The sequence below is a fragment of the Eumetopias jubatus genome, unplaced genomic scaffold, assembly GCF_037043125.1.
Source record: "Eumetopias jubatus isolate StellerSeaLion01/CBP00866 unplaced genomic scaffold, mEumJub1_p1.0 scaffold_9, whole genome shotgun sequence".
NCBI lineage: Eukaryota > Metazoa > Chordata > Mammalia > Carnivora > Otariidae > Eumetopias > Eumetopias jubatus.
This window is the reverse complement of record NW_028274815.1, coordinates 134,815,876-134,843,627: the sequence shown is the minus strand read 5'-3', so window position 1 is coordinate 134,843,627 and position 27,752 is coordinate 134,815,876. Positions and strand designations below refer to the sequence as shown.

The 27,752-nt window shown below is 44.9% G+C and overlaps 2 protein-coding genes and 1 pseudogene across 3 annotated transcripts in view; 2 read left to right on the top strand and 1 right to left on the bottom strand.

Moving 5' to 3' along the window:
* Positions 1-24,877, bottom strand: part of RTF2 (replication termination factor 2) — a 38,876-nt gene extending 13,999 nt beyond the window's left edge. For both annotated transcript variants that reach the window (XM_028089133.2, XM_028089134.2), the window contains exons 1-5: positions 24,713-24,877; positions 20,284-20,378; positions 19,483-19,576; positions 17,612-17,751; positions 13,485-13,563 (exon numbers count right to left, since the gene is read on the bottom strand). In XM_028089133.2, the coding sequence (XP_027944934.1) occupies positions 13,485-13,563; positions 17,612-17,751; positions 19,483-19,576; positions 20,284-20,378; positions 24,713-24,781 (477 nt within the window). In that variant the 5' untranslated portion in view covers positions 24,782-24,877. The remainder of the gene's footprint in view (positions 1-13,484; positions 13,564-17,611; positions 17,752-19,482; positions 19,577-20,283; positions 20,379-24,712) is intronic.
* On the top strand, positions 408-5,916 carry LOC114197927 (putative beta-1,3-galactosyl-O-glycosyl-glycoprotein beta-1,6-N-acetylglucosaminyltransferase 7). Its single transcript, XM_028089136.2, has 3 exons — positions 408-1,377; positions 2,319-2,414; positions 5,566-5,916. The coding sequence occupies exons 1-3, from the start codon at positions 408-410 to the stop codon at positions 5,787-5,789; spliced, it is 1,290 nt and encodes a 429-aa protein (XP_027944937.1). The 3' UTR covers positions 5,790-5,916.
* LOC114197926 (SRA stem-loop-interacting RNA-binding protein, mitochondrial pseudogene) lies at positions 5,949-6,297 on the top strand (annotated as a pseudogene).
* Positions 24,878-27,752: the final 2,875 nt, after the last annotated feature.

The following is a 27,752-nucleotide window of genomic DNA, read 5'->3' as shown; positions in this document are numbered from 1 at the left end:
AAGGACGGTGATAAACGCAGTGATATGGGTGGAATCTCAAAATCAATATCCTAAGTGAAACAAGCCAAGCAAAAAGCACACAGTGTAGGACTCCATTTATATAAAGTTACAGAACATGCCAGCAAATCCACTGATGGGTTTGCCAGAGACAGGGTGGAGTAAAAGGGGCCCGAGGAAACTTTTAGGGGTGAGGGGAATGCTTGTCATGGTGATTGTGGTGATGGTTTTGCGGGCGTGTATGTATGGAAAAACTGAGCGCGTTATACACCTTAAATATGTGCACTTCAGTCACGTTGCAGGTTGGGGGAGGGCTGCCGCACCCTAAATTCTCCCTCTTGTTCTCTTAGGAAGCTTAAAGGAAAACATTTTCAAATCATGGTGATGAGAAGGCCCTTGGAGCCTGAAACATGAGCCAGCTGCGAGCCACGAAGCCTGGGCTCCTCCTGTGTGCAGGCATATGCATCTTTGTTTTTCTGTATTTACGGAATCCAACCCCTGAGGAAGCAGAGGAGGAACCCACCTACCCAGCAGTAGTGGAATGTGGCTTTTATCCGGATGAACTGTGTTCAGCTTTATTTGAAGGGAAAGGGGCCGCCCTCCAAATTGCAAGATTTTGCAAAAACCCTCGTGGTTCTCAAATTCTTGCTCATTTACGCACACCAGGAAATTGCTCTAGGATTTCCCAGGAGTTGCATTTCATAACCAGACCCTTGTCTGCAGAAGAGAGCAATTTCTCTTTGGCATATATTATAACAATTCATAAGGAACTGGCAAGGTTTGTGCAGCTTCTCAGAGCTACTTATGTGCCTCAAAACGTTTACTGTATTCATGTTGATGCAAAGGCCCCGAAGAAGTACAAGACTGCTATGCAAACCCTGGTTAACTGTTTTGAAAATATTTTTATTTCATCAAAGAGAGCAACAGTGGCTTACACTGGCTTTACAAGACTCCAGGCAGATATTAACTGTATGAAAGACCTGGTCCATTCCAAATTTCAATGGAACTACGTCATTAACCTTTGCGGACAGGATTTTCCAATCAAAACAAACAAAGAAATCATACACTACATCAGAACCAAATGGAATGACAAAAACATCACTCCTGGAGTAGTTCAACCACCAAACATGAACTCCAAGACAAGTGAAAGTCAGCCTGAATCCACCCCTGAAGGAAATATCTACATATCTCCAAACAAAAGATTCAAGGACGAACCGCCCCATAACTTAACAATTTATTTTGGAAGCGCTTACTATGTCCTAACGAGGAAGTTCGTAGAGTTTGTACTGACTGACACCCGCGCAAAAGACATGCTTCAGTGGTCCAAAGACATCCAGAGCCCGGAACGACATTACTGGGTGACTCTGAACCGACTGAGAGGTAAGAACAATCCAGCAACGTGGCGTCTGTTCAGATCAGAGGCAACAACAGAAGTTTATTCTCGAGTGAAAACTCTATTTCACTACTTTACTATGGCTCAGTAAATAGCTCTGCATTTTGCAAGACCTTTCACTTGAGGAGTACGGGAGGGTCTGGTTTTAGGGGTCTGAAGTTTGCTGAGGGTGTGCCATGTTCCCAAACCAGCCCAGTTGTTTTGTTCCCTCTCTGAAAAGAAGTCCTACCAGCATCTGAGCAGAAATCTTCAGACACTTCTTGATTCAGTCATTAAATACTACTACGTACCAACTAGTGCCAGACATTATGCTAGGGGCTCTTTAAGAATAGAAAATATTAGAAGTAGTAATTTTTTGGGTGGCAGATAGGATACCTCAGATAGGTTCCCTGAGAGGCAGAGGGAGAGTTGATGTCCTTCTTTATGTGGACTTATTTTCTCTTTGCATAAAGCTGAGTGGCTCCTGTAGGGGATGTGGCTTCAAGTTCGAACAGCTAAGTTAATCGGTCCAGATGACAGTGCAAACACTGGATCCAGTAAAAACTGGTTAGGTGCTTATTATAATCTCTCATATCCACTGAAAATCCTATTTTCGAATCCCCTCAGAGGGCTATCATGGGGAAAACACAATACCAAGAGACCCAACATCATCAGGCCAAGGGTGCGTTGTACTCATTCGGTGAGTTACTGGGGATGGAGAAAGCGATGAAAGCGAAGCACAGCGCTGGGACACAAGGCCAGTGTGGCCCTCTCCAGCCGCTCCCAAAGCGTTACCCCTCATCAGACCACAGCTGAACACTCCGAGCGAGGTGGACACCCCCCGCCCTGGACTCCTGCCTGTGCAGGAAGGGGGAGGGCCGGCACAGAAGTGGGAGCCAAGGGCTGAGGAGCTGCCTGCGCCGCAATGCCTGGTCTGCTTCCCCCGCAGATGCCCCGGGAGCCACGCCGGAGGCCGGCTGGGAGGGAAATGTTCATGCTGTGAAGTGGAGACACGAGGAGGGAAGTGTTCACGATGGATGTAAAGGTAAAAATCAAACCAAATCAAAAGCAAGCCTTCCCGTTGTAGGCAAACTTGACAACTGCTGCCGGGGTAAGGTCAGGAGACGCAGACGACCGTTAGCAGAAGTAGTGAGGGGATGAGTGAGGTTCCAATTCCATGGGGTCAGTTTTTTAAAAACTTCTTATGTAATTATAATACCTAGACAGCAAAGCGCACAAATCCTAAGTATTTGGGTTGATGCATTTTCACAAAGTGAACACTAAACCGGGCTGCAACTTTAAACGTTTTAAAATAAAAACACACAAGCTAGCTGGTTTCTTCCACCTGCTCCTAGAATTCAAACTCACCATTTATTTAAAAAAGCTCTGGGTCTCCCTCAGTCTCTACTAGAATAGATGAGGGAGTAACACAGGTGTATGCTCCAGAGTGGGTTCTTAAGTAGTTCTTGCTGAAGGAAAGTCTTTTCGCTTTTTGCCCTCAGGAGACTCTCCCGGGGAGCTGTGGATTCTTGTCTGGTGTCCCAGAGGTTTTAGTTACCAGGACAACAGAGAAAAGACAGACCTGGGGTGGGGAGGGCAGTGTCCCTCTTTGGTGGACAGGCTAGAAAAGCACTGGCTGACAGCAGGTTCTCAGGCACCACAGTCTGGGGGGAGATGCCTAGGGACTGGGAGGACCGGAACCAGGCTCCCTGTCGCACTGTTCAGGCCTACTCTCCAGGCGCCAGCTCTCCCTGACCCCCGCCGAAGCCCGGGGTTGGGCGGCTGCCCGAGAGGAGCACACGGTCTCGGGGAGAAGACGGAGGCCAATGGTCACAGTGCCACGTCCACAAGTCCAGTGGGGAGAGGTGCAAGCGCTCTGGGAGCCCACCCGGAAAGGAAAATGAGGTATCCAACCTTTATGGGGCCGCCAACTGTGTGGGACAGAGAAGGCGGGAAGAGCCGGGCAGACGTGCGTGCAGGTGGCTGGGGCAGAGCATCCTCTGTCCGAAGGGATCTGGCTTGCCCTTTCCGTCCACACGCAGCTTCCCAGCCACGCAGGAGGGGCCACCACATACAACCACCTCTTCTCATTGTGCATTTGAGTGTGGTCCCCTGGCTTGAATGACAGTACACCAGCTAGCCACCAGGCTCACCCAGTTTTCAAGCTGTTTAAAAGGCTGACCCAAAAGCAACAGGTTGCAGACAAATGAAAAGTGTAAAACCTAACATCAGAGTAATTCAAAGATGAGCAATTCCTGCTGCCATGTACGCAGCCACCCTCCTGACAGGTACCAGGTCTGGAAGGGCTGGAAGAATTTTCTAGATGTCTTTAATAAATATTTTAGCCAGTATTCAATTAGGGAGCTATTCACACAGTAAGAAGGTGACAGTCAAACAACAGGCTAAGGAGCACCCTTGACCTTTCTTTAGAAAGCAGGTGCTTGTTGCCATTACACACCGGGGTTGACAAGACTGGTAAATAAATGCTCGGGTAGGGGTGGGGGCCGGACGCTCAGATTCCTCCTGAAAACATGATTCACTCACAGTATAAGAAGTCATGAAGGTCTGTTGCTATCAATAATAATGATTTAGAATTCTTAGAGTGACAACCTGAATATTTCAATGTTTGTCAAAAAGCCCAATTACTGTGAATCTTAACAAAAATCATCATTGCCCCAAAGTAAACACTTCAGAAAGTTCTTGCCATTGCTCACTTCAGTGTGCAAACCATCCACAGTATAGCAGCTATGTGGCCCCTGCCTCAGGCCGAGCACTGGCGGGTGAGTGTGGCAGACCCTGCCCCCTTCCAGAGCCCGGCTCTGGGTCTGCAGCCCATCCTCACAATGACTCACAGCTGTTAACTACCATAGTCACACTTTACAGAGGAGGAAGCCCAGGCTCTGAGAAGCGAGGTCACTCCCCATGTCACAGGAAGTGGCCCAGGAAGTGGCAGAGCCAGGTCTCAAGCCAGGTGCCACTGCCTGATGCCCCTCCACTGGATATGCTGACACAAAGAGGGACAGTCACCCTGTTGTTATTTGTAATCACCAAAACAGCACGAGCCCGACTCTGAGGACTTTCCATTTGCTCGTGTTCCCTTCCGGCTCAAGCTCATGTGTGTGGAAATGAGACAGAATTATCCAGTTACAGTCAAGGTGCAGCTGAAAATCTTTTTACTCTGTCCTAAGTTTTTCAGACTGCCTGTCTTCACATTCAGACTTTTCAACTGGTGAAATGTAATTCTACTGATACTCCGTGACACTGTACCAAGAATGCCTACCAGAAAGATTTCAGTCATGACGACAGTTGTAGCTTAGAGCGCTCACCCTGCAGGAGCTGCTTGACCCTTTACCGGATGAGCGCCTGCTCACCAGGGGAACGTTCTTTCCGCCTTTTTCCCGTCTCACCAACAACACTGGATGATTCTGTGCATGTAGTTCCGCCCCTTTCCTATATTTCCCTCAGACAGGTTTTTAAAAGTAGGATGACTGGGTTGGTGTGGAGAGAAAGTAGGGCAGAGCTGGGCACAGAGCAAGGTCTCCAAAATGGGGAGACCTTTCCCTCACAAACAAACTGAGCGCTCGCTTCTCTGGGAACCGAAGGTGGTAATGGAGTCACCTCAGGGTGTTGGTGGGAGGGTGACAGAGAAGGAAGCGCCAAGCACAGCGTCAGGCACATGAGACATGCTACTGAGCTCATCTCGAAGGAATTCAGCACTGGATTCTAACTATCATTCCAATTTTAATTCCTTCCGTTTGTATCACACACTCACTCTGCAAGAGCAAGAACGGACTGCAGCAAGGAACTGTTACCACTGATGCAATTCTTCTGAACTACCCACAACCAAAGAAAACAAAGTTTGTAGAACCTAACAGAATTCAGAGTGGGCCAGGCAAATGAGTGCTATATTACACCTCTCTCGTGTGTTCATTAATAACGAACATTCCACAGCAGTCCCTTAAAGTAGCCATTAAACATGCCAGAGATCACTGACAGAAAAAATGAAACATCCCTGTCCCCACGGATTCAAAATCCAGCACAGAAGCCCCGGTCAGAGCGATCCGAGAAATCATGCTCGGTCTGAGCTCCTGTGAAGCAGGGGCCTGTACAGATGATCCTGGAAAAGTGTCCCTTTTTGTGTGTGAATGTAAACTGATGACACAAAGGCAGCTCGGTTTTTGTGCTTCTTCCTGCAGGCCGCTACGTCCACGAGAGCTGCGTGTATGGACCAGGAGACCTGCCGTGGATCATTCGGTCACCTTCTTTGTTTGCCAACACGTTCGACTCGACAGACTCTCTGGTGGTGACCTGCCTGGAGCGGTGGCACCGGCTGCGGGTGCTGCGACAGGCAGAGGCTCCTGTGGAGCCACACTGGCGTTTCCCACAGGACGGTCACTTCAACAGGAGACTGAGCCACTGAGTGGGAAGCTGCAGAGTGTTTGCTTTCTTACTGCTACCGCTTGTTCCTGACTTGTAATAAGAGAACTCTGACCCAAAGAAGGAAGAATGAGAAATGATTCCTTGATACAAGCTAGTCATCAGATGAATTTAGAAACATGCTGTTGATGAGGCCCTTGATCTAAAGATGGTGGCTTCAGCAGTGAGGGGGGCTGTGGCGCTGCGTACGAGCATTAGCCGGCCCGTGGCTTTTGTCAGAAAAATTCCCTGGACCGTGGCTTCGAGTGAGCTGAGAGAACACTTTGCACAGTTTGGCCATGTATGAAAGTGCACTGTACCCTTTGACAAAGAGACTGGATTTCACAGAGGTATGGGTTGGATTCAGTTTTCTTCAGAAGAAGAACTTCAGAATGCACTACAACAAGAAAATCATAATCTTGATGGAGTAAAGCTCCACGTTCAAGCTCAAAGACCAAAAGTTTTGCAAGGGGATCAAACATCTGATGAAGAGAAAGATTTTTGAGACTATTACTACCTATTAAACAAAATTAAAAAAAAAAGAAACATGCTGTTGACAAACCGTTCCTATTAATCGTAGGCCACTTTTTAGCTCTGAGCAAGAAATCAAGAGAGGAAAAGTGACTCAAAGGTACTGCTGGGGGCCCCTGGACCTGCCAGCTGGACTGCTTCCATAAACAGTGGCGGCAAATCAAAACCTCCCAACACTAGATCCTGACTCAAATTAGATAAGAACACATCTTATTTCTAAGATACTACTGTGTATGAGATTCTAATAAAGAACAAACTCCCACTGGAAACGAAACTCCGCTTATCTACAACAGTCCTCTTTGGCTGTCAACCGTGTTAACTTTGTTCTGGTAATCCTAGAAAAACACAGAAGAGTCTACTTCCTTTGGGTAAAATGAAACTAATCTAGAGTTGAAACACACTTTCTTAAAAAGGTTGCCATACGTTTCCGCAGCCTCGCGGCGCTAACAGAACCGTCTGCCCTGATGGCTTGCTCTGTGCTACGTCTGGGCTGCCCCACGCCAGTGACCACGACCACGACCATGACCACAGGGGCTTCGGGGTATTTGAAATGTAGACAGTGTGACTAAGTGAAACTTAATCTTTATTTTTAAAAAAAATTTAATGAACTGAAATTTAAATAGTCACATGTGGCTGGTGGTTACCACACTGAACAGCACTGGCCAAAGGCAGGAATGATCTTAATTTTCTCTACTCACAGATTCGGGTCTCTAAACAGTCCATGGCTTTTTCATCATTCTGTGAGGACTTTCTCTATATTCTCTTTCTCTAAAATAGTTTGTGGCATCGTACAAGACTGAAAATGTTAAGTGGCACAACATGGAACAACCAAAATAAAGGAAAAGCAGGAACCACAGAAGACACTAAAGAAATAAATGTGTAACTCATAAGCAGAGTCTAAAGCCTCAGTGATATTTATTGCAAATACCTCTGCAATAAAATCAAATCAACTTAGTCAATGCAAATAGCCCTTGGAAAGCACAAAGCTAAACAGAAGGAAAAGAGGCTCTGAAAGCAGGTCCCACAAATCAAATGTAAGTAACCACAGAACATTAAAATCTTCAACAAACATTTCTTCCACTCAGACACCTAATTTCAAGGAAAGCACACACTGAAAATGTTCAGACTGTCAAAGACAGGAACGCAAGAGCCCCACGACAGCACAGCTCTGCTTTTCTACACACTTCTACAGGCAAACACAGTGCTCACCAATGGTGCCAACTGGCTACGTTCTGAAAGCTCGAATTCACCACGACTGTGTCTCCTATATTTTATGACAACTCACTAGCAAGTTAAGGGCAAAACCCATTAAAAAAAAAAAAAAAAAAGCTTGTATCTTTTCAAGTTACTTGAAACACAAGCCTGCCTTCATTTTGTTTCAATGTTAATTGAATATTTCGTTTCAATGTCAATTGAATAGTCACACATCAGAAGGGTCTAATCCGGGAACCTACTTACCAGATTTGCCACAAGGATGAAGCACTTTAGAATGATTTCTGACTCACCTCACCGATGAGGAAACTGAGGCACAGGGCAACAGTGGGACTTTCCAGGACCACATGGCTAAGCAGGTGAAGCTGGGATTTGGACCTAAGCAGGCAGTCTGGCTCCAGAGTCCAAGCCTTTACCACACCCCCTCACCTCATACAAAGAAATGAACTCAAACACAGAGCCGCGCTCCAAGGGATCAGATATAATAGAAGAAGCTATCTCAACAAATCCTTCCAGTAAAGATAAAATAAATAAATAAAAATATAAAAAATAAAATACTAAAAAAAAAAGTAACTTAAAGCCACGGTGCAACGAAGCGGCAGGAGATTCAGGGAAGGACAAGCGGGGTTTCAGCAGTGTGCCGGGGGAACAACGGGAGCCGAGGGTGACAAACAGGCAGCCACCAAGGCCGGGACAGGCCAGGGAGGCCAACAGAAAGCAGCAGCCTCCGTTGGTGTTAGAACCAACAAGAAACTTCTGTTCACTCTACTCTGAGTCAGACTCTCACTGTGTTCATTTGTAAGAAGAAAATTAAATCATGTGCAACAAGAATGTCTGAAACAGACCACTACAGACTGTACCTTAAAGGTGATGCATTAATCGGGATCTTGAGATAATTTCCCTTTTTGGGAGTAGTACCTTCTTGCTAACAGTGTAGACTCTACAGTTCAATTTTTCTATTAGATTTCTCTAACATGTGAAAAAGTTCAAGGCTGCCTGTGTTGCATGTTATGCAGTTCCCTGAGGCTTAATACCTCCAAAGACCATAAAGATGGCAGAAAGCTAAAATTACCCGACGGACATCAGAGCTTGAAAAAAAATCAGCATTCGCAGACCACTTTTGAAGATACCCCTTTCCCTAACATTTTCTCCCGTTTCCATTCCCCCTCCCCACGAAAAGACAGCAAAAGAGTGGTGCCCGGCTGGCTCAGTCAGTGGAGCATGCAACTCTTGATCTTGAGGTGGTAAATTCAAGCCCCACATTGGGCATAGAGATTACTTAAAAAAAAAAGAATCAGCATGAATGTAAATTTTTGTTTCACTTCTGACTTTAAAATATCCACATATCCCACTCAATGACCACAAAGCCTAAATAAATGAAGTCAGTGGCAAGTCAAATGCTACTGGGTCACAACTCTAACATCTAAATCAGGGATTCTCAAACTTTATAGTGCATGCAAGTTTCCAGGGCGGGGGTGTGAGGGTGGGGAATCTTGTTAAAATGCAGATTTTGATTCCACAGATCTGGAGAGGGACCCAGGAGTCTGCATTTCTTAAAAAGAGAAAAAACAAAAAACCTCCCAGGTGATGCCAATATTGCAGGACCATGGATGACGCTCTGAGTAACAAGCACATCGTTTATTTGGCAAACTAATTACTCCAGTGTGTTTCTCTTTATTACAAGAAGGGAAGAAGACAGTGGGGAATACAATTAATTTTTTGGCTAGTCACTTGTTTATAGCAAAAACAAACAAACAAACCTAGCAACTACATCTCTTTGGACCCTGTTTACGGAAATTAAGTGTGCACGCCGTGTGTTTCAGAACACACAAGCAGAGAGATCTCAAACCCTTGAGTCTCTTCCAGTGAACTGAAAAACCAAATGTATATGAAACTACAGAGTGGAAAGTAGAGAAAACGTGCACCTAAATATCCCTGAGGTTCCCAAGGCATTCGCAGGACACTGGTTTCTCTAAATTTCAGACATTACTTAAAAAACCGAAAATACTTGTTTTAGACTTTGATGCTGTGGCTTCACCTCACTTCACTGACATTTCCCTGATGCACTGCAGTTCCTGGAGCTGCACATGACTCTTCCTTTTCGCAGTCTTGGCAGAAATGGCTGGTGTCCACTTCTTCCTGGGCATCCAGCTCTAGTACCTTTCCCAGGCTTCCCTGCAGTTCGGTGTGGCCACATGACTGAGCGATGGACAACGGAACGGGAGCAGAAGTGATGAGCACCACTTCCCGACCTGGGCCATAAAAATCTCCTATGCTGTATGCTCCCTGCCCTGTTCCCATCAGTCAGCCGAGTGCAGAATACTCCAGACCCCAGCAGGAGTCGAGTCCTTGAGTCTCCCTTGGGAGAAAGCTGCCCGACCAGGAACTGTCACTGCATCAGCCACGGGAATGTGAGGGCTGTGGGTCATAGCAGTTAGCCAACCTTGAGTGATACACTTAGTATTCCTATACTTTAGAGACTTGATTTTAGACATAGGAGTTTGATTCCTGAGAGCAGTACATACATTTGTCATTTATTATTTTAAAAATGTTATCATTTGGAATCTGGATCTAAAAGGAAAGTGTCTTAAGAACTTATTATAATCCTTCATTTTACATATTAGAATCTGGGGCCCAGAGAAATGATATTCCCAAGCCAGCGCTGGCGTGTGACCCAAAGCTGATCCATACCAGGCTCTCAGTGCTGGTTACGTGGATGAACGACTCCTACTCAAGTGGGCCACTGGCTGTCCCGTGCTCTGTGATTTTCTAAACTGCACGGTGTCATACGCTGAATGTGTCCCCCACAAAAAGCGGAAGTCCTAGGCCTCAGTCACAACGTGACCTTCTTTGGAAATGAGGTCACTGTAGATGTAGTTAAGATGCAGTTACTGGGCGGCGGGGGGGGCCTATTCTAACAACTGGTGTCCTTATAAAAAGGGGAAATTTGGACACAGAGAGAGACTCCATAGAGAGAAAGCCATAGGAAGGCACACAGGGAGAAGATGACCATCTCACACCCCTCAGAAGGAACCGGCCCTGCCAGTACTGTGATTTTGGACTTCACACCTCAAGAACCGTGCGTAAATTTCTGTGGAGTCACCCAGTTTCTGGGGCCTTGTTGTGGCAGCCGGTGTTAGCAAACTAATACTTGGAGTTTTTTCTGAAAATATTTTCCCGAAACTTCCTGGAGGATAGCCAGTGTCCTTTCTTGCCTGCAGGAGGTTTCGACAGCCCTGGCAGCTGCCCTCATGAGACAGGAAGAGCCAGCGCTCCTGGTTCTCACCTGCCCTCTGCCCCCTTGTGCAATCCTGCCACCCTTAGTTCCTCTTTCCACCTGCTTCCTTCCCTTCCTTTGAAGTGCCCAAGGTGCTGACATTTAAAAGTTCAGAAGTGTCCAGTAAAACTTGTCAAGTATCAAAAAAAGGTTTCAGACTTCCCCTGCAATTATTTCCATGACATAAAATCAACTTCTCTGTAAAGCTCTGTGCAGGCAGTCCTGTTTTGCTGCAAGTCTATTAACGTGGTCACTGATGGATGTGTGAGGTCAGCCTATGAAAAGGACAGTTGCATGCCATCTAAGGGATGGTGACCGTTATGGGCAGAAGAAAATCAAAGTCTGGCTGCTTTGGATCAGTCAGTCCCCCAAGCCTGGCTGCCCACTGGAATCGTTCTGGGAACTCTCAAATATAAGCAGAAATCCCTGGAGCTCTACCCCAACCATGAAGATTATAGATTTAGTGGGCCTGAAACAGGGGATGGGAGCATATCCTAACGTGGAGGTTCTACCGCACAAGCCTGGTTTGGGAGCCACCGATTTAGGGTATTTGGCTTCTCTAATAAATTTCAGCTTAATTTCCCACCTTCTCATATTTCTTTTCTTTCAACCCTGGAAGCAGACTTCCAGAATGTATTTGCAAATGTCTAACACATAAACAACACCTTCCATACTACGTGGGAAAACACACACACCTGAACACAACGTATGTGGAGTTGCCTTCCTGCCTGAAGGAGCCCCAGGCCAGCCGCGGGCCGGCTCCCACGGTGCTTCCCCCACAGGAGCCCTGCGCACACCTGCTGCCAAACGGCTCCTCTTGGTCGGCCGTCACCCTCCGTGCGTCCTGCACAGGCCTACACACTTATGCTCCCAGAGGCGTCAATGGTGCCACACCGCACGCCCACCTGGACCTGCTCCCTGGGCTGGCCCTCAGAGTTTCCACCATCCAGTCCGACTCGCTTCCCAGGCCTCCCTCCCGGCTGGCACAGGCCACCCTGCCCACGTGAGGACTACACCTCGCACTATACCTCCGTCTCCGCGGGCCCTTCTGATGCAGCAGCTGCTCTCTCCCTCCTCAACAGCCCCCACCGCCCCCACCCACATCCTACCGCCACCACTTGCGCCCTGTCCCATGGCTTCAGGCATCCCTGCCCACGTACCATCAGTGTCTTGGTGTATTTCTGTAAACGAGCCCATCGTTTCTCATTTTACTTAAGTTTACTTTAAATGTTAACATTATCTCCTGCCATAAATATCAAAGCAGCACCCCCGGCCACTACGGCAGCCTCTCTCCGAGCTCTGGGACATCGCCCTGTGTTCCGTTCCCAGCATTTGTCACAGTGACTACTGCCGTACTCAGCTCTCTGAGCACTTCTCTCCAACTGGACTGTGGGTTCCACGGAGGCAGGGGCTGTATCTGTCTTATCCACCAGGCTATCCCACCGCATGCACCGTGCTTAAAGCAGAGGCGAGCCCCTCTCAGGTGTTCAGTGAAAGCTGCTGAATGAAAGAACAGTTCACAATAGGGAGAAGGAGGGCGAGGGGCCCAGTGAAACAGAAGCAGAGTTCATATGGGTGAAAATACCAACAGGAGCTGTTGGCATCCATGCCATTAAACTAAGTGGTAGGTTTTCCGTGGCCAACAGAACACCAGAGACACAAACATCTGGGTCTGCGGCAGCGACACCAGGAAAACAGGGCCATTGGCATTTCCATCATGTGAGCTGCACGGGGGAGCTCCTACATCAGGTATTTGCTCCCTCGTGTGAGCACTCACCAAGGACATGTGACATGCTCTGGAGGTGAGACATGGACAAGCCTTGCTCCTTGCTCTCAAACCCTCACAGACGGAGCACAGAGGATTGTGAGCACAGCGGAAATGGTAAATACGTGTCCCTGCCTGCCTGAGCCAGCCCCAGCCGTCATTATACATGTCATTACACATTTGTCCAAACCCATAGAAGACAGACACCACCAAGGGAACCTTAAGAGATTTGGGGTGATGGTGTGTCGATGTAGGTTCATCGGTTGTAACAAATGCAGCCCCCCCCCCCCCCCCCGTGGGGGCGTTGATAATGGGAGAGGCTGTGCGGGGGCGGGGGGAGTGCAGAAGGAATAGAGAAAATCCCTTACTTTCCTCTTAATTTTGTTATGAAAACTACTCAAAAATAATAATAACGAAATAAAGTCTTACAGGGAAAAAAAAAAAGGAAAAAAATCAACTGTCCCAGTCCAGTGGGGAAACCACGACATGACTACCAATTACATTCTGATGAGGTCAGTGGGATAACAAGGTGCCCAGGGAATGGGGAAGGCGGCTTGGCAGCAAGGGTTCACAGAGGAAGCAATCGCTCTGGAGCGAAGGTTCACAGGGGGCATGACCTGCCCCAGCTGGCAGGTCAGGGCAGAGGGAACAAAGGCACACATAGGAGGTGGTCAGGGAGCGGCCCAAGCTTGGCCGGAGCTGGCCAGGCACGCAGGGACATGTCATAAAAGGCAGTCTGAGTCTACACCCAGCAAGGATGAGCCATGGAAGGGTTTTAAGCAGAGAAACAACAAACTAGATCTGTTTCAGAAAGAACTGAAGGATGTTGAAATGCCACATGGAGGGAGGGACCCTAAACCATCTGATTTCCTCAGTTACCAAGACAGAAAAAACGATATATGCCAACAACTCACTGTGTGACAAACTTCTGCTTTTATCTCTTTTAAGGCTCGTTCAGAAAACACACAACCGCAGCACCGCAGGAAGCAAAACCTGGAGAAATAATCCAAAATGGAGGATGACTTAAATAATAATTTAAAAATGATCACCCAGATTATCGGTTAACATTTGTTTAGTCTGTACAAAGGCCAAAAACTACAGAGAGAAAAATGGTCACATTTGATTCCATTAAGGAAAAAAGAAAATTAGTATGTCCCATATATATTTATTTATACTACTTTAAACCAGAAATATAGGCCATAGTCCCATTCCTGGTCCCTTGTAATAATCCTTTAGAATAATGTCTCTCCTACAAAAAAAAATAAATATAAATATATTAAAGAAAAAAAAACCCCACAAACATAAAAAGTCAAAAGACAGAACAGGAACTCTTGGGAGAGACTATTTTAAATATATATGAGATTCAGTGTTTTTTTTTGTTTGTTTTAGATTTTATTTATTTATTTGAGAGAGAAAGAGCACAAGCAGAGTGAGCGGCAGGCAGAGGGAGGAAGAGAAGCAGGCTCTCCACTGAGCCGGGAGCCTGATGTAGGGCTCGATCCCAGGACCCTGGGATCATGACCTGAGCCAAAGGCAGACGCTTAACTGAATGAGCCACCCAGGCGCCCCGAGATTCAGTGTTTATGAATATTCAAAAAGGTCTCAAAAAGCAAAAATAAACAATGTATTAGAAAAATAGGCAAAGGCATTAACATGCGATTCATAGGAGAAATATAAATGGCCAAAACATACAAAAAATGCTTAACCTCAACTGCTAATTAAAGAAATTCAGTGCAAAACAATGATGTGCCATGTTTTACGTATCCGGCAATAATGAGAGAGACTAAAGTTATCCAGCTAGAAACAGAGGAAACAGGCATGTCTGTTGGTGGTGGGCACAACACGGTGCGTTTTAGAAGGACAATTTGTCAGTATCGAGGAAAAAAAGCACTTTTCCGAGCATCTCCTATAGAAACATGCTCACGATTGTGCAAATGCATAAATATGTACTTATGAAGTTGTGTAAGACAGTGCTGCTTGTAACAAGGAAAAAGAGGAAAGCACCTAGATGTTCATCAACAGAGGAATGGTTATATAAATTATGAACACTCACATAGCTATTAAAAGTAGCAAGGTAAAGCTATATGCAAGGCCATGAAAACATGCTCACATTAGACAGAGAAGTAGGAAACAAAGAGGTTACAAGATATGTATAATACGTTTCCACGACTCGAAAGAATATACATTTATTTATAATTCCAATGGCAGAGGTGTAGGGAAGTGTGGAGTATGTGTGTTGGTGCTAGGCAGGTCTGTGGGGCGGGGGGGTGGGGGGGAGTGGGAAGGTGAAACTCCAAACAACTAAGAACACTGCCATGGGAGGCAGGGGCTGGGGGAAAGGGGCAAAACTTACCTGCACATTTTACTTTATATATTCCTCTAAAAATGCCACAATAGAAAGTCTCTCCAATTCCTTAGGGATTATAGTGGATACAGATTGCGTTAACAAAAACCCAATTAATAACACTGTACTACATTCATTTACTGTTGTTTAGGACCAAAAAAAATTCCTATTTTATGGATGCTTACTAATTATTAATAATTTAGAAAATTATTTTTTTAAAGATTTATTTATTTATTTGACAGAGAGAGAGAGAAGCAGCAGAGGGAGAGGGAGAAGCAGACTCCCTGCAGAGCAGGGAGCCCTATGCGGGACTTGATCCCAGGACCGTGGGATCATGACCTGAGCCAAAGGCAGACATTTAACGACTGAGCCACCCAGGCGCCCCAGAAAATTATTTTTCTTTAAACAAAGGCTCAATGTTTTCATTACACTAGTCATTTGTTTCTATTTTTCTCTATATTTAAATCTTTATTATATAGACTTTAATAAATGTATGAAGTCACCCCCAGATCAATTATCTAGTGTGGAGGCCATATTAATAGCAGGAGGGCAAAGCCAAAACAGGCCAAGCTCAATTAACTGGGAAGAGAGAAGAGAGATTAACCAGTGAAAAAGGGGAAAAACTAGGGAAGCCACAATCGGAGCAACAGGCTACAGGTAACCCCTTGCTCAAGACCCCAGAGTTGAGTCTGTTTCTGCTAAGTTCCTCTTTTGAGGTGAACCGTGGTTTTCTTAAAAAGAAGTGGGAAGCCAGACACAAAAAGTCAAATACTGAATGATTCTATGTATAGGAAATCTCCAAAATAGGCAAATCCATGAAGACAGAGAGCAGACCGGCAGTGGCCAGGGGCTGGGGCTGGGGGAATGGGAAGGGACTGCTCTGTGTCTACGGAGTTTTCCTTTGGGGTGAGGGAAATGGAAGCAGACAGAGGCTGGTGGCTGCACAGCACTGTGGTTGTAACAAACACCCCTGAAACATGCACCTTAAAATGGTCACTTTTATGTTACAACTTTAACCTTGAAATAATGTGTGTGTATACCACATACAGAAACGCACACAAAAGTGGGATGAGGTGAGTCTACTTCCCCAGAACTTTAGCTTTTTAATTAATTCATTACTTTTTCTTTCTTTTAGCTTTATTTAGGTACAACTGACAAACACACATTTTCTATATGTAGGGTGTACAACTTGATGATGTGATGTATGTATACACTGTGAAACGATCATCACTATCAAGCCAATTAACATATCTACCACCTCACAGAGCTATCACTAAATGGTAAACCCTGAGAGGCTTAAATGATTTAAAGTCAGACTATCTGAAGAATATAATTTTTAAAATTAATTAATTGATTTTTTTATGTAGTGTTCCATGATTGTTTGCGTATAACACCCAGGGCTCCATGCAATACATGCCCTCCTTAATACCCATCACCAGGCTAACACATCCCCCCACCACACCCCCCAAAACCCCTGAAGAATATAATCTTTAAAAGCCCCTTGGGCCTAAAATTTTACTCCTCTCCAAATCCACAAAGCCACAGGTTATGCCATTTCAGGGCATGGTGGTCACGCTGTCTGGCACAGTATGCCACGCATAGCGCACACACGTCTGTTGAACGGATGTGTACAAATGTGCCAGAATGCTCCAGATTCAAGGTGGTTGTTTATAGCTCAAAGTTTTTACTTACTTGAGATTCTCCCCGTTTCACCCCCGCCCATTTCCTGAATGAAAATAGTAAAAAAGTACTACCTTTCAACAAGTAATATGTTAGATGGAAGATTCCAGATGGCAGGTGGGACTACCAGTTATTAAAGGTATTTCGAAATGGTGGGAAGAGCTGAAAGCTTTGGCTTACTGAGACATTCTATAAAAAGGCACCTGCTACAGTCAACATTCATATTTTTTAAGGCAGAAATATACAGGTCACTTATGTTTGCTATAGAACTCTTGACCTTAGGATTTCTGGTGCTCTAGTCAGAGGACTTGTTTGCTACAAATTCAAAGCAAGTTATCATTATCAGCTAGGTCTTTAGCTGACTGACTGACCACACATTGGGTGACACTGTTTTCCACCACATGGTTTTCAGCAATTATAAGGAAATGGGAGCTGCCTGATGGGCAACATTTGTCCTTTGCTTTCTTCCCGTAGAAAAAACCAAATAATCCAATTCAAGTCTCATAAAGTGTCACATGAGAAATTTTTAAAATCCCTCTTTACTCTAAGTGCTCCTACTCTCAAGAACAGAAAGCACAGACACCAAAGTTGAGTGGACTTGGTGGGACACCACATGAGAAATGGCTATTGGGGAATGAACATGGTCTTATGGCAGCACCACTACCTCTAAGACACAACCCAAAACCAAAGGAAACCTTAAAGAAGACTGTGTGATTGGGGTGCCTGGGTGGCTCAGTCGTTAAGCGTCTGCCTTCGGCTCAGGTCATGATCCCAGGGTCCTGGGATCGAGCCCCGCATCGGGCTCCCTGCTCTATGGGAAGCCTGCTTCTCCCTCTCCCGCTCCCCCTGCTTGTGTTCCCTCTCTCGCTGTGTCTCTCTCTCTCAAATAAATAAATAAAATCTTTAAAAAAAGAAAAAGAAGACAACTGTGTGATTATAAAGCTACAGCACGAATCCTAACAGCACCAGTGTTGTCTAACCAGACTCCACACCATCTGCCCCACATCCCTTACTGACCTGTGCCGGCCATTCATCTCCAAGCCCACAACGGGGCAGATGAAACGTGCCCGCTGGAGGTCATCGTGTTTGTCACCTTTTGTGTTTCCTTTGTCCCCTTCCCAGGCAGGATTATCAGAAAGCCTGAGTTCTGTCACATTCTGTGAAAAACCATCCATAGTTTAAGAATTCATCTGATAAATGGATCATCCTTAGCCTCAATTAACCACCTAAATTGATAGAGAAATTGTTATTCCAGTCCTTTCCCATCCAAACCTCTTCTTCCTAGCTCCTTTTCTTTGGCCATCAATTGTAACATGGATAAAAAAATTAAACCATAAACTGCAATAGAAAACAAGAGCTTTAAAATTCAGACTGGTAAGTGAATTAGTTAATTTCTATTTTATAAATATTTTGCTATCTAAGGAAAAGTACCTTTGGACATGAAAAATAAGTCCACTAAGAGAAAGCTCTGTATTTTCATCCAGAAAGGAACATTTTCTTTCCCTGCGAATGAATCTTCACTGAGACTGTTCCATATTCCTGGCGGGCCATATTTATTTAGTAATTGAACAGACAGGGGCGCCTGGGTGGCTCAGTCGTTAAGCGTCTGCCTTCGGCTCAGGTCATGGTCCCGGGGTCCTGGGATTGAGTCAAGCATCGGGCTCCCTGCTCAGCGGGCAGCCTGCTTCTCTCTCACCCACTCCCCCTGCTTGTGTTCCCTCTCTCGCTGTGTCTCTCTCTGTCAAATAAATAAAATCTTAAAAAAAAAAAAAAATTACTGGGGTGCCTGGGTGGCTCAGATGGTTGAGCGTCTGCCTTCAGCTCAGGTCATGGTCCCAGGGTCCTGAGATCGAGTCCCGCATCAGGCTCCCTGCTAGGCGGGGAGCCTGCTTCTCCCTCTGCCTCTCTCCTTCTCTCTGACTTTCATGAATAAATTAAAAAAAAAATTACTAATTTTCCTGAAATTAACATATCTTGTATCCTGTAATCACTCCCAAGAATTCAAACAAAAGGCCTAATACAATAAAAAATTTACAAAGAAAGAAGAGAAAAACCCAAAGCCTTATACGGAGAGCCAGGGACTCTGGTTCTGGGTTGGGGCCTCATTAGCTGTGTGGCCTCAAAAAGTCATGGAGAGGGGCGCCTGGGTGGCTCAGTTGTTAAGCGTCTGCCTTTGGCTCAGGTCATGACCCTGGATCGAGCCCTGCATCGGGCTCCCTCCTCGGCGGGAAGCCTTCTTCTCCCTCTCCCACGCCCCCTGCTTGTGTTCCCTCTCTGTCTCTCTCAAATAAACAAACAAATCTTAAAAAAAAAAAAAGTCATGGATAGTGAGTATTCTCACCTGTGAGATGAAGTGTCTGACAAGGTTGATGGTCCTCAAATTCTCTACCACCTTCCTGATTTTTCTCCCATTGACCAGATTTGCAAGATTTTGTCCTCTCAATCAACTTCCTTTACTAAAAAACTTGTTTTTCCATTTTATAAAAGAATTTTAACTGCCAATCAGAACATCTAATTAGCAGGAGATACCACAATGACTTAATAATGATCTACCTTATAAAATTCTCTAATTCTGTGTCTTCCAAATCAAAACTTCAAGTAGCTGAGTTTTAACTACAAAAATGATGTCTCCAAACATGTATACATCACATTGTTTTCAAAGTTCTTTTGTACATATTAAATTATAACAAATTTATAAGGCAGGAAGGACAGGCATGGGAACTCTTGGCTTGAGCTTTAAGTGACCTGCCCCAAATCATACTTTCATTAGGTGGCTGGGTGGGACTAGAATTCCAAATTTCTGAGTTCAGTCTATAATGTACCTGAATTCTATAAAATAAACGTTAACCACTGAGACCCCTGGAGAACTTCCGAATCACTGGTCTTACCTTAATGCTTTTAATGTGAGATGCTGCCTTCCCAAGAGCCTTTTCGGAAGATTTGTCCAATAGAAACTCAATGACGGCATCTTTGTTATAAAGTCTGCAACCATAAGGATGAGTCAGAACATTCTAGCAACAATCAACCTCCACACAAAGGAGTAAGATGAAATTCAGTACAATCCAAAGTCATTTATATCTGATGACAGGAATGCCCTGCATTATTAAAAAAGTAAATTAAATCCTGTCTCAACTATTTCCACAGTATACAAAGAAAGAAACTAGTTTAAACCAAGGGTTGCAAACTGGCAGTCTGAGGGCTGAATGTGATCTGAACAGGACCTTAAAAATTGGGAAAATTAATATAAAAGTACATTTTCAACTTTTCCTGGGGAAAACAATCAGAAGTTCTGGAATCACTAGGCCCGCATTCTTGAGCTGCAACAACTGGCTGGAAATGAGCAGCACCTACCCTTTTAGACAGGACGTGAACTCTCCAGTTTCCTCCAGTCCCCACCATTCCCTACTACCCCACACGGCTTCCTCATGCATTTATGTTTAAAACTGAGCTCCTACTGGCCCCTGAATTTTCAGATCATGGATTAAATAAACCCAACTGACTAAAAAAATGCAGAAGTATGTTCAGAGACAGGGAATGACAACCTAGGCTTCACAAACTTGTTCAAGATGATTCACATTTCATGAATCAAGAACCGCATTTACACATTAAAATTCTTTTTCCTTCACATTAAAATTCTTTTAAAAATTAGTTAATAAAAACTCATCTCAATTAAGTAGAAGGAACCATACCTGCCGAGTTCACAGGCAACTATTGGTCGCCTTAATATTTCTTGACTTAGAGTACAATAGTTCCATTGGGCCACTAATTCAGCATCTTTGTCAACCTAAGAAAAGAAAAAAAATCCTTCCAATTAACGTTCACCTCTGAAAGATAAATGGTCCACAGTTCTACCTATAAGGGCTTATTTAGTTATACCCCATGTGATGATTTTTGTCTTTTAAATCAAAGATAGTGACACATGAAGCTGGGATTAAAAAGTCCAAGTAACTAATACCATGTCAAATCAAGTTCCCACTGACCAGGACATGTACAACAAAACAGTTCACATCAAGTCATTAAATTGCTTACGTAAAAGCTGCAAATAAATATTAGTATTTGTATCTATTTTTTACGGTTTATTTACTTTTTAGTAACCTCTACACTCAACGTGGGACTTGAACTCACGACCCCGAGATCAAGAGTCACTCTTCCGACTGAGCCAACCAGGTGCCCCTAGCATTTGTACCTTAACGGTAAGTTAGAGAAGCAGTACAGAAAAAATAAGCAATACGGGTTAATTTCTATCAATGGCAAAGGCTCCAAAGTTTTAGCCGAATTTAAAGACTGAGAATTTAGAAAATAGTTATTTTTTTAAGTTCAGCACAAAGACTATATAATTCTTTATAAAAATCAAATCCAAACACAAGACCTTCTATTGCCCTCAAATGATATTTCACCTATATAATATTCCACGTCCCACTATTTTCCCCTCCTAAAATGCCAAACCTGGATAATAGGAGGGCACAAGTGGGAGAAAGTAGGGAGAGGAAAAAAAATACGGAAAAATTCCCTTAAATTTACTTTTTGCAGTAACAACTGCTTGTTTACTGTGTGCCAAGTGCTGTGTTAAGCAGTTTCTGTGACTTAATCTTTCAGCCCTCATAAAAATCCTAAAACTTAGTATTTTTACTTTGTTACTGAGGAGATGGAGGTACCAAGAGGTTAGGTTACATGCCCAAGGTCTCACAGCAAGTAGATGAAGATGCTAAGAACCCAAACAGGCTGGCTCCAGAAACCAAGTTTTGTGTTGTTTTTTTTTTTTAGATTTTATTTATTTGACAGAGAAGGGGGAGGGGCATGGTGGAGGAGAGTCTCAAGCCGACTCTGCGATGAGTGCAGAGGCCAAGGCAGGGCTTGATCCCATGACCCTGAGATCATGACCTGAGCTGAAACCAAGAATCAGACACTTAACCAACTGTGCCACCCATGTGCTCCAGAGACCATGCTTTTAATCACTACTTTTACCGCTTTTCTATTATTTCAAATAGAACAAAATAAAAACAAAACCCACACGACTGCAACTGTTGTTCTATCCATACCCCAGATCCAAGAGCTCTACGCTGGTTGCTTAAATAACTTTTATCAAAATTCACAATGTAGGGGCTCCTGGGTGGCTCAGTCGTTGAGCATCTGCCTTCGGCTCAGGTCATGATCCCAGGGTGCTGGGATGGAGCCCCGCGTCGGGCTCCCTGCTCGGCGGGAAGCCTGCTTCTCCCTCTCCCACTCCCCCTGCTTGTGTTCCCTCTCTCGTTGTGTCTCTGTCAAATAAATAAATAAAATCTTTAAAAAAAATATTCACAATGTAGCCAAGCCCCAAGAAAAACCTGCCACCAGTGAAGTGGATTTACTACACCCGTTGCAGAGTCAAAAAAGCCATGTTCAGCCAAGTCCAGGTTCTCCTTTCTGGATCCCTCACCTGCTTTACCCATAGTCCTTTGCTGATTCAAAAGATAACTGTGATAGCTGGGGACAGGGAGAAAAGTGATAAACTAATCCTTACCCGGGTTGGTAACCCCAAAAAACTTCTGAAACCTTTTTTTTTTTTTTTAAACCAGGGTCTTTCTTCAGGGAAATGTCTTAAATTACAGCAATGGTTTTACCAGACAAAACACACCATGTGAGTGATCAAAAATATTAAATTATTATATATCTATTTGAAACGTAAGCAATGCAAAGGCTGAACTCTGTTCACTGCCGTGTCCCCAGGGCCTAGAATAGTGTCTGTGATAAGCATTTAATAAAGTATTTGTTGAATAAATAAGGATAACAAAATCCATCCTGCCTGAGCACTCTGGTTGTCTCAGATCACCCTTTCTTCTTTTCTATCCCCTTCTGACACCTCACCAAGCTTTTCATTAAGCTACGCCTCTTCAGCCCTGGCCACAAGTTAATGAAACTAGCTGAATACTTTTTGGCAAAAGCTCTCGTGAGTGTTAACTATTTAGCATTAGTCTATGCATCTGTAGGTGTGATGAGAAGGAACACTCCATCCTCTTGAGAGTCCATTCATTCTCAAATTCAACACATTTACCAGGTGTCTACTGTGTGGTGGACAAAGGTAAGACACACAGTCTCTGTTCATGTCTGAGAAAGACAGACAATAAACAAATGAAAACAGTGATAAGCACTATAAAGAAAAGTAAAGCAGCAAAAGAGGATAGAGGGCGACGGAAGTGAGATGTATTTTGGCGATAGTGGACTCAGATGACATCTGAGGAAAGAACTGAATGAAGTGAAGAAACAAATGATATGAACATCTCAGTGAAGAACATTATCAGGTTGGGGAAATTATACTCCAGGCTGAGAAACAAAGGCCTGTATGGCTGAAACAGAATGAAAGGCCGGGAGAGGGGTAGAAGATGAGGTGGAGGGGCAAGGCGTCTGATCACACAGGACCTTGTGGGATTTTGTTCTGAATATAACAAAAAGCTGCTGGAGGATTTTAAATATAGTAGTGATATATGAGATTTACCTTTTGAAAAGATTTTCTAGCTGCTGAATAGAGAATATATGCAGCATTCACATGTGCCAGGCACTGTATTAGGTACTTTACATGCCTTCTGTTATTAAAAAATAATTACTGGGGAGCCTGAGTAGCTCAGTCTGCCTTCGGCTGGGGTCATGATCCCAGGATTCTGGGATCGAGCCCCAGATAGGGCTCCTTGCTCAGCAGGGAGTCTGCTTCTCTCTCTCCCTCTGCCTACCACTCCCCCTGCTTGTACTCTCTCTCTGTCTCTCTGTTAAATAAATAAATACGGGGCGCCTGGGTGGCTCACTCGTTAAGTGTCTGCCTTGGCTCAGGTCATGATCTCAGGGCCCTGGGATTCAGCTCCCCCCGCCCCGGCCATCGGGCTCCCTGTTCTGCAGGAAGCCTGCTTCTCCCTTTCCCACTCCACTCCCCCTGCTTGTGTTCCCTCTCCCGCTGTCTCTCTCTCTGTCAAATAAATAAATAAAATCTTAAAAGTAAATAAACAAACAAGCAAACAAATAAAATCTTAGGGAAAAAAGTAATTAACGCGGGGCGCCTGGCTTAGCTGGTAGACCACGTGACTCTTGATCTTGAGGTCATGAGTTCAAGCCCCACGATGGGCGTAGCGATTATTTAAACAATAAAGGGTTAAAAAAATAATCACCAATGCTAACTTTTTTTTTAAGATTTTATTTATTTATTTGAGAGAGAGACAATGAGAGACAGAGAGCACGAGAGGGAAGAGGGCCAGAGGAAGAAGCAGACTCCCCGCTGAGCAGGGAGCCCGATGTGGGACTCGATCCCGGGACTCCAGGATCATGACCTGAGCCGAAGGCAGTCGCTCAACCAACTGAGCCACCCAGGCGCCCACCAATGCTAACTTTGAATTCCTGAATAAATGGTTGTAAATCCTGGCTTCATTACCTGTCAGTTGTGTGATCTTGGTCATGTTACTGACTCAATTTCCCTGTTTAGTAGCATGAAAATTATGACATACAGTTTTTCTCAGTTACCTGTGAGAATTAAGAATTATTCACTCATTCATTTACTCACCGTTTTACTGTGCCAAGAATTGTGCTAGCTGCAGAGGAGAAAAGGTGAAGACTGCGCCACAGGGAACTTATCTTTTTCTGTGACTGACATTAATCAACCATGAAAGCAGTGTGCAGGGTGGTAAGATGGTTTTTTTAAGAGAAAGACCTGATCTTATGTGGATAAGAGAACCTTTGGGACGAATTCCCGGAGAAAATGAAGTTAAGTGTGTATAAAGCTCAACAAACAGCAGCCATTTGTTTCATTGTAACTAACGGCAGACAAGCTTTAGATCCTGGCCTTGCCACTTACTAGGGTTGCAACTTTGTCCTCTTGGCCCTCAATGTCTTTGCCTGAAAAGCGAGGATGATGACAATACGTGCCCACAGGGCTGTTGTGAGAACTGTACGAGCCACCGCATATTAAGCGTACTGCCAGGTGAGTAGCAACAGTAAGCACTCAATAAAAGTCTGATACTAATATTGTTGTTAATTCTGAGTTCTCCAAATGAGATAAATGAGCACGGGAGCGTCAGGAACCCCGCTAGCTCCCCGCCCTTCCTTCGCTCCCTGGGGACCCCCCCTACCGCTGGTCCCCACCGGACCCACGTCGCTGACCTTCTCAACCTTCTTCGGCCCCTTCACCAGTTCATGTCTCTTGGGGATTGTTCCTCCGTCGCAACCCATCGCCAGCCAGGAGTCAGAGTCAGCAGCGATATCCCGCAGCGACCACTTCGGGGGGGTCCCTGGCGACCGCTGCAGTCACTTCCGGCGCGCCGGGATGACGCAACACGCCCGCCGTGACGCATGGGGCGGATCCGTTGCCAAGCCCCGGTTGCCATGGAGAGCGTCGCTGGGCGCTGGGCGAGGCCCCGCGGCTAGGGCTGCCGGAGCTCCAGCCAGTCCTTGCACGCACAGGGGCTGGCGGAGCGTCGGCATCTCCCGGCCCGGCCCGTTCCTTCCTCCTTACGGTGGGTGCAGGGTTTCTGCCGCACCGTGGCGATCGCTCGCCGCGCCTCGGGGTTAGGGGTGACTCAAGAGCACCCCCCGTTCTTGGGCCCCGTCCCACCCCAGTGTGTCTGACTGTGGGTCTGGCACATCCCCGGCGCTCTGAGCGCGGCGAGGGAAAGGGCCGCATTTTGTTAATGCGATTAACGAGGCAGGTGAATGGCATCTGTTACTTCAGATAATTAGGTTTTTAAGTGAGAACTTTTTATGGAGCACCACGGTGACTTCTGCACTCACAACAAATCCTGTGAAGTGGTGTTATAGGAGATTCGGCGGGGGAAGTAAGATTCTCTAAGGCCTGAAATTTTGACACTGCCATGCATACGGTCTATAGAGGAAAAGTTGCAAGGTGTCTGTATGTGCACGTATTTGATTCGCAGACTCCTTTATTTTTTTTTTTTTAAATCAGGTATACTGAACAGGGGCAGGTATAAAAGCCACACTGATGTTTACCTGCCTTTTCCGAGAGACAGGTTGTACTACGTCTGTAACGAGAACTCAAATCCCTTGCAAAACCCCTCCTAAAATCCATGGCTGTCTGCTTCTATGCTCTTGACTATATTTCTAGTTGTTCCTTTAATTATTATAAATATGAGGGGAAAGTCTAACCACAGCGAGTAAGGTGGACCTACATAATTGGATGTCACCTTGCTGACCAAAATGAGACATAAAAAAAAAAAAAACCAAAACCTGAAAATATTCCCCAGTTGGGAACAGAAAATATGTGGACATGAAAACTTCACGGATTGTAACATTGGATTATCTGTTACTGCAATTAATGGGAATTAAAAGAAAATAAATCCTTTAATTTGTTGGTCTCTCATTGCCTTATGATTTATTTTTATACCAGTCACAGATATTGTAAAGTCTGTGAGGGTAGGGACTTCGCTTTAGTCCCCATTGTGTCCCCAGTGCATGGAAGAACCTTTGGCACACTCAATATTCATTTCCTCAATAAACCAAAAAGGAAGTACTGACATATTCAAGGAGGGTGACAAGTCCAGTTTTGGCAGACCCTAAAACTGATTAGTACTATGAGAATCCATTTACAAATAAGGAAATAGAAGCTGGGAAAGATCAAAGGACTTGCCCAAGGTCCCACAGCTAGTAAGAGGGAGAGCTGAGACTGGGTTACAATATTAGTTTTCCCCCCTCTGTCCCCAAAGGACAGAAAATCAAGTTAGAAAATAGCATAAATGCAAAGATCTTCAGACAGACTTTCAAACCAATGCTCTTTTCTGGAGACTCAGTCTTCCCCTCCCCGATTTCATTTGGAGAAATGAAAATAAAAATAACCACTCTTTATTAAACCATGACTGTGCATTGGGAGATTTGGAGCATTGTTTCCTCTGTCTTCATAATTTAGGAGGTAGGGGAGGTAGGGGATATAATGCCTTCCATTTTCCAAATGAGAAACCTGAGACTGAGGTGTACAGTCTTGGGTCAGGGGCCCACAGCAGTTGAGTAAAAGGAGTACAAGATGAGAGGCTTTCTCAGATGAGGCCCATGTGACTACAAATGCCTTGTTCTTTAACCTCTCCCCAAAAGCTGCTGTGATGCCCAGCAAGGCCAACTGGGTGATGTTGAAGCTCTCCGGCAGCTGAATTTTTTTTTTTTCCTCTTCCTCCTTGGTTTCCTCATTTAGAATACTGGTTTTTAGGCTACTGTGTGCTGCAGACGATACACAGCTTAAGCTTTTGTAGAGTTAGTATCATCAACGGCAACTAATTTGTGTTGAGAGCTGGCTGAGAGTATCAGGTCCTGTACTCAGGGCTTTCCGTGATTTGAGCCATTTTGTTCTCAGCACAGTAAACACACTGACATCATTAGCTGCCATTGCTTTCCACTGCCTTTGCTGAGTGAACTGAGACAGGATATTCCCTTACAAGGATCTTTGGTGACAACTTCGTCCCTTACAAGGATCTTTGGTGACAACTTTGCCCCAGTCAAACTGTGGATTTAAAGGGCAGGAGAGGAATAAAACCAGGAAAGAGAAAACCATCATCCTCTGGCAAAACCAGTATTTCTTAACCTCTTTGGGGTTATTGGACTTGATAGAGAATTTGATGAAAACTTTGGACTTATTCCCCAGAAAAATATGCAGTGGTACACATGGAAAATTTTGCTACTGTTTCCATATCTATGTATTTCATGCATCACCCGCTGAGGCCCAAGCTAAGAACAAGTACTCTAAGTGCTCCTACTGCCCGTTACAATCTTTCCCAAATGTTTCAGCCTTCCGAAACTTGAGGGTTTGATTTCCGGTGAGTGCTGCCCATGCGCTCTCCCATAGCTGGAGTTTACAATTCTGTCTGGACAAGGCAGACAGGCAGAGTGACTCATGTTAAGAGTTAGCATGAAAAAAACAACAACAAACGACTGTGTGTTAGGATTCTTCAAGAGTCTCAACCATTATGTATGGTTACACTTCTGAGGATGTCCCAAAGAGGGTTAAAGTCAAATAAAGTGGACAACTAGAAGTAATTAATCCTGACATAATTCAAGACAAAAAAAAAATTACTTTTAGTTTGCAGTTTTAGGGAAGCTAAACATATCTCAGGAATACACAGGCCTTCCATGAACTGGCCTCGGGCTACCCATCCCAGAGCATGTTACCCGCTTTCCCTTCCCTCTCTTGGTTCCAGCCACA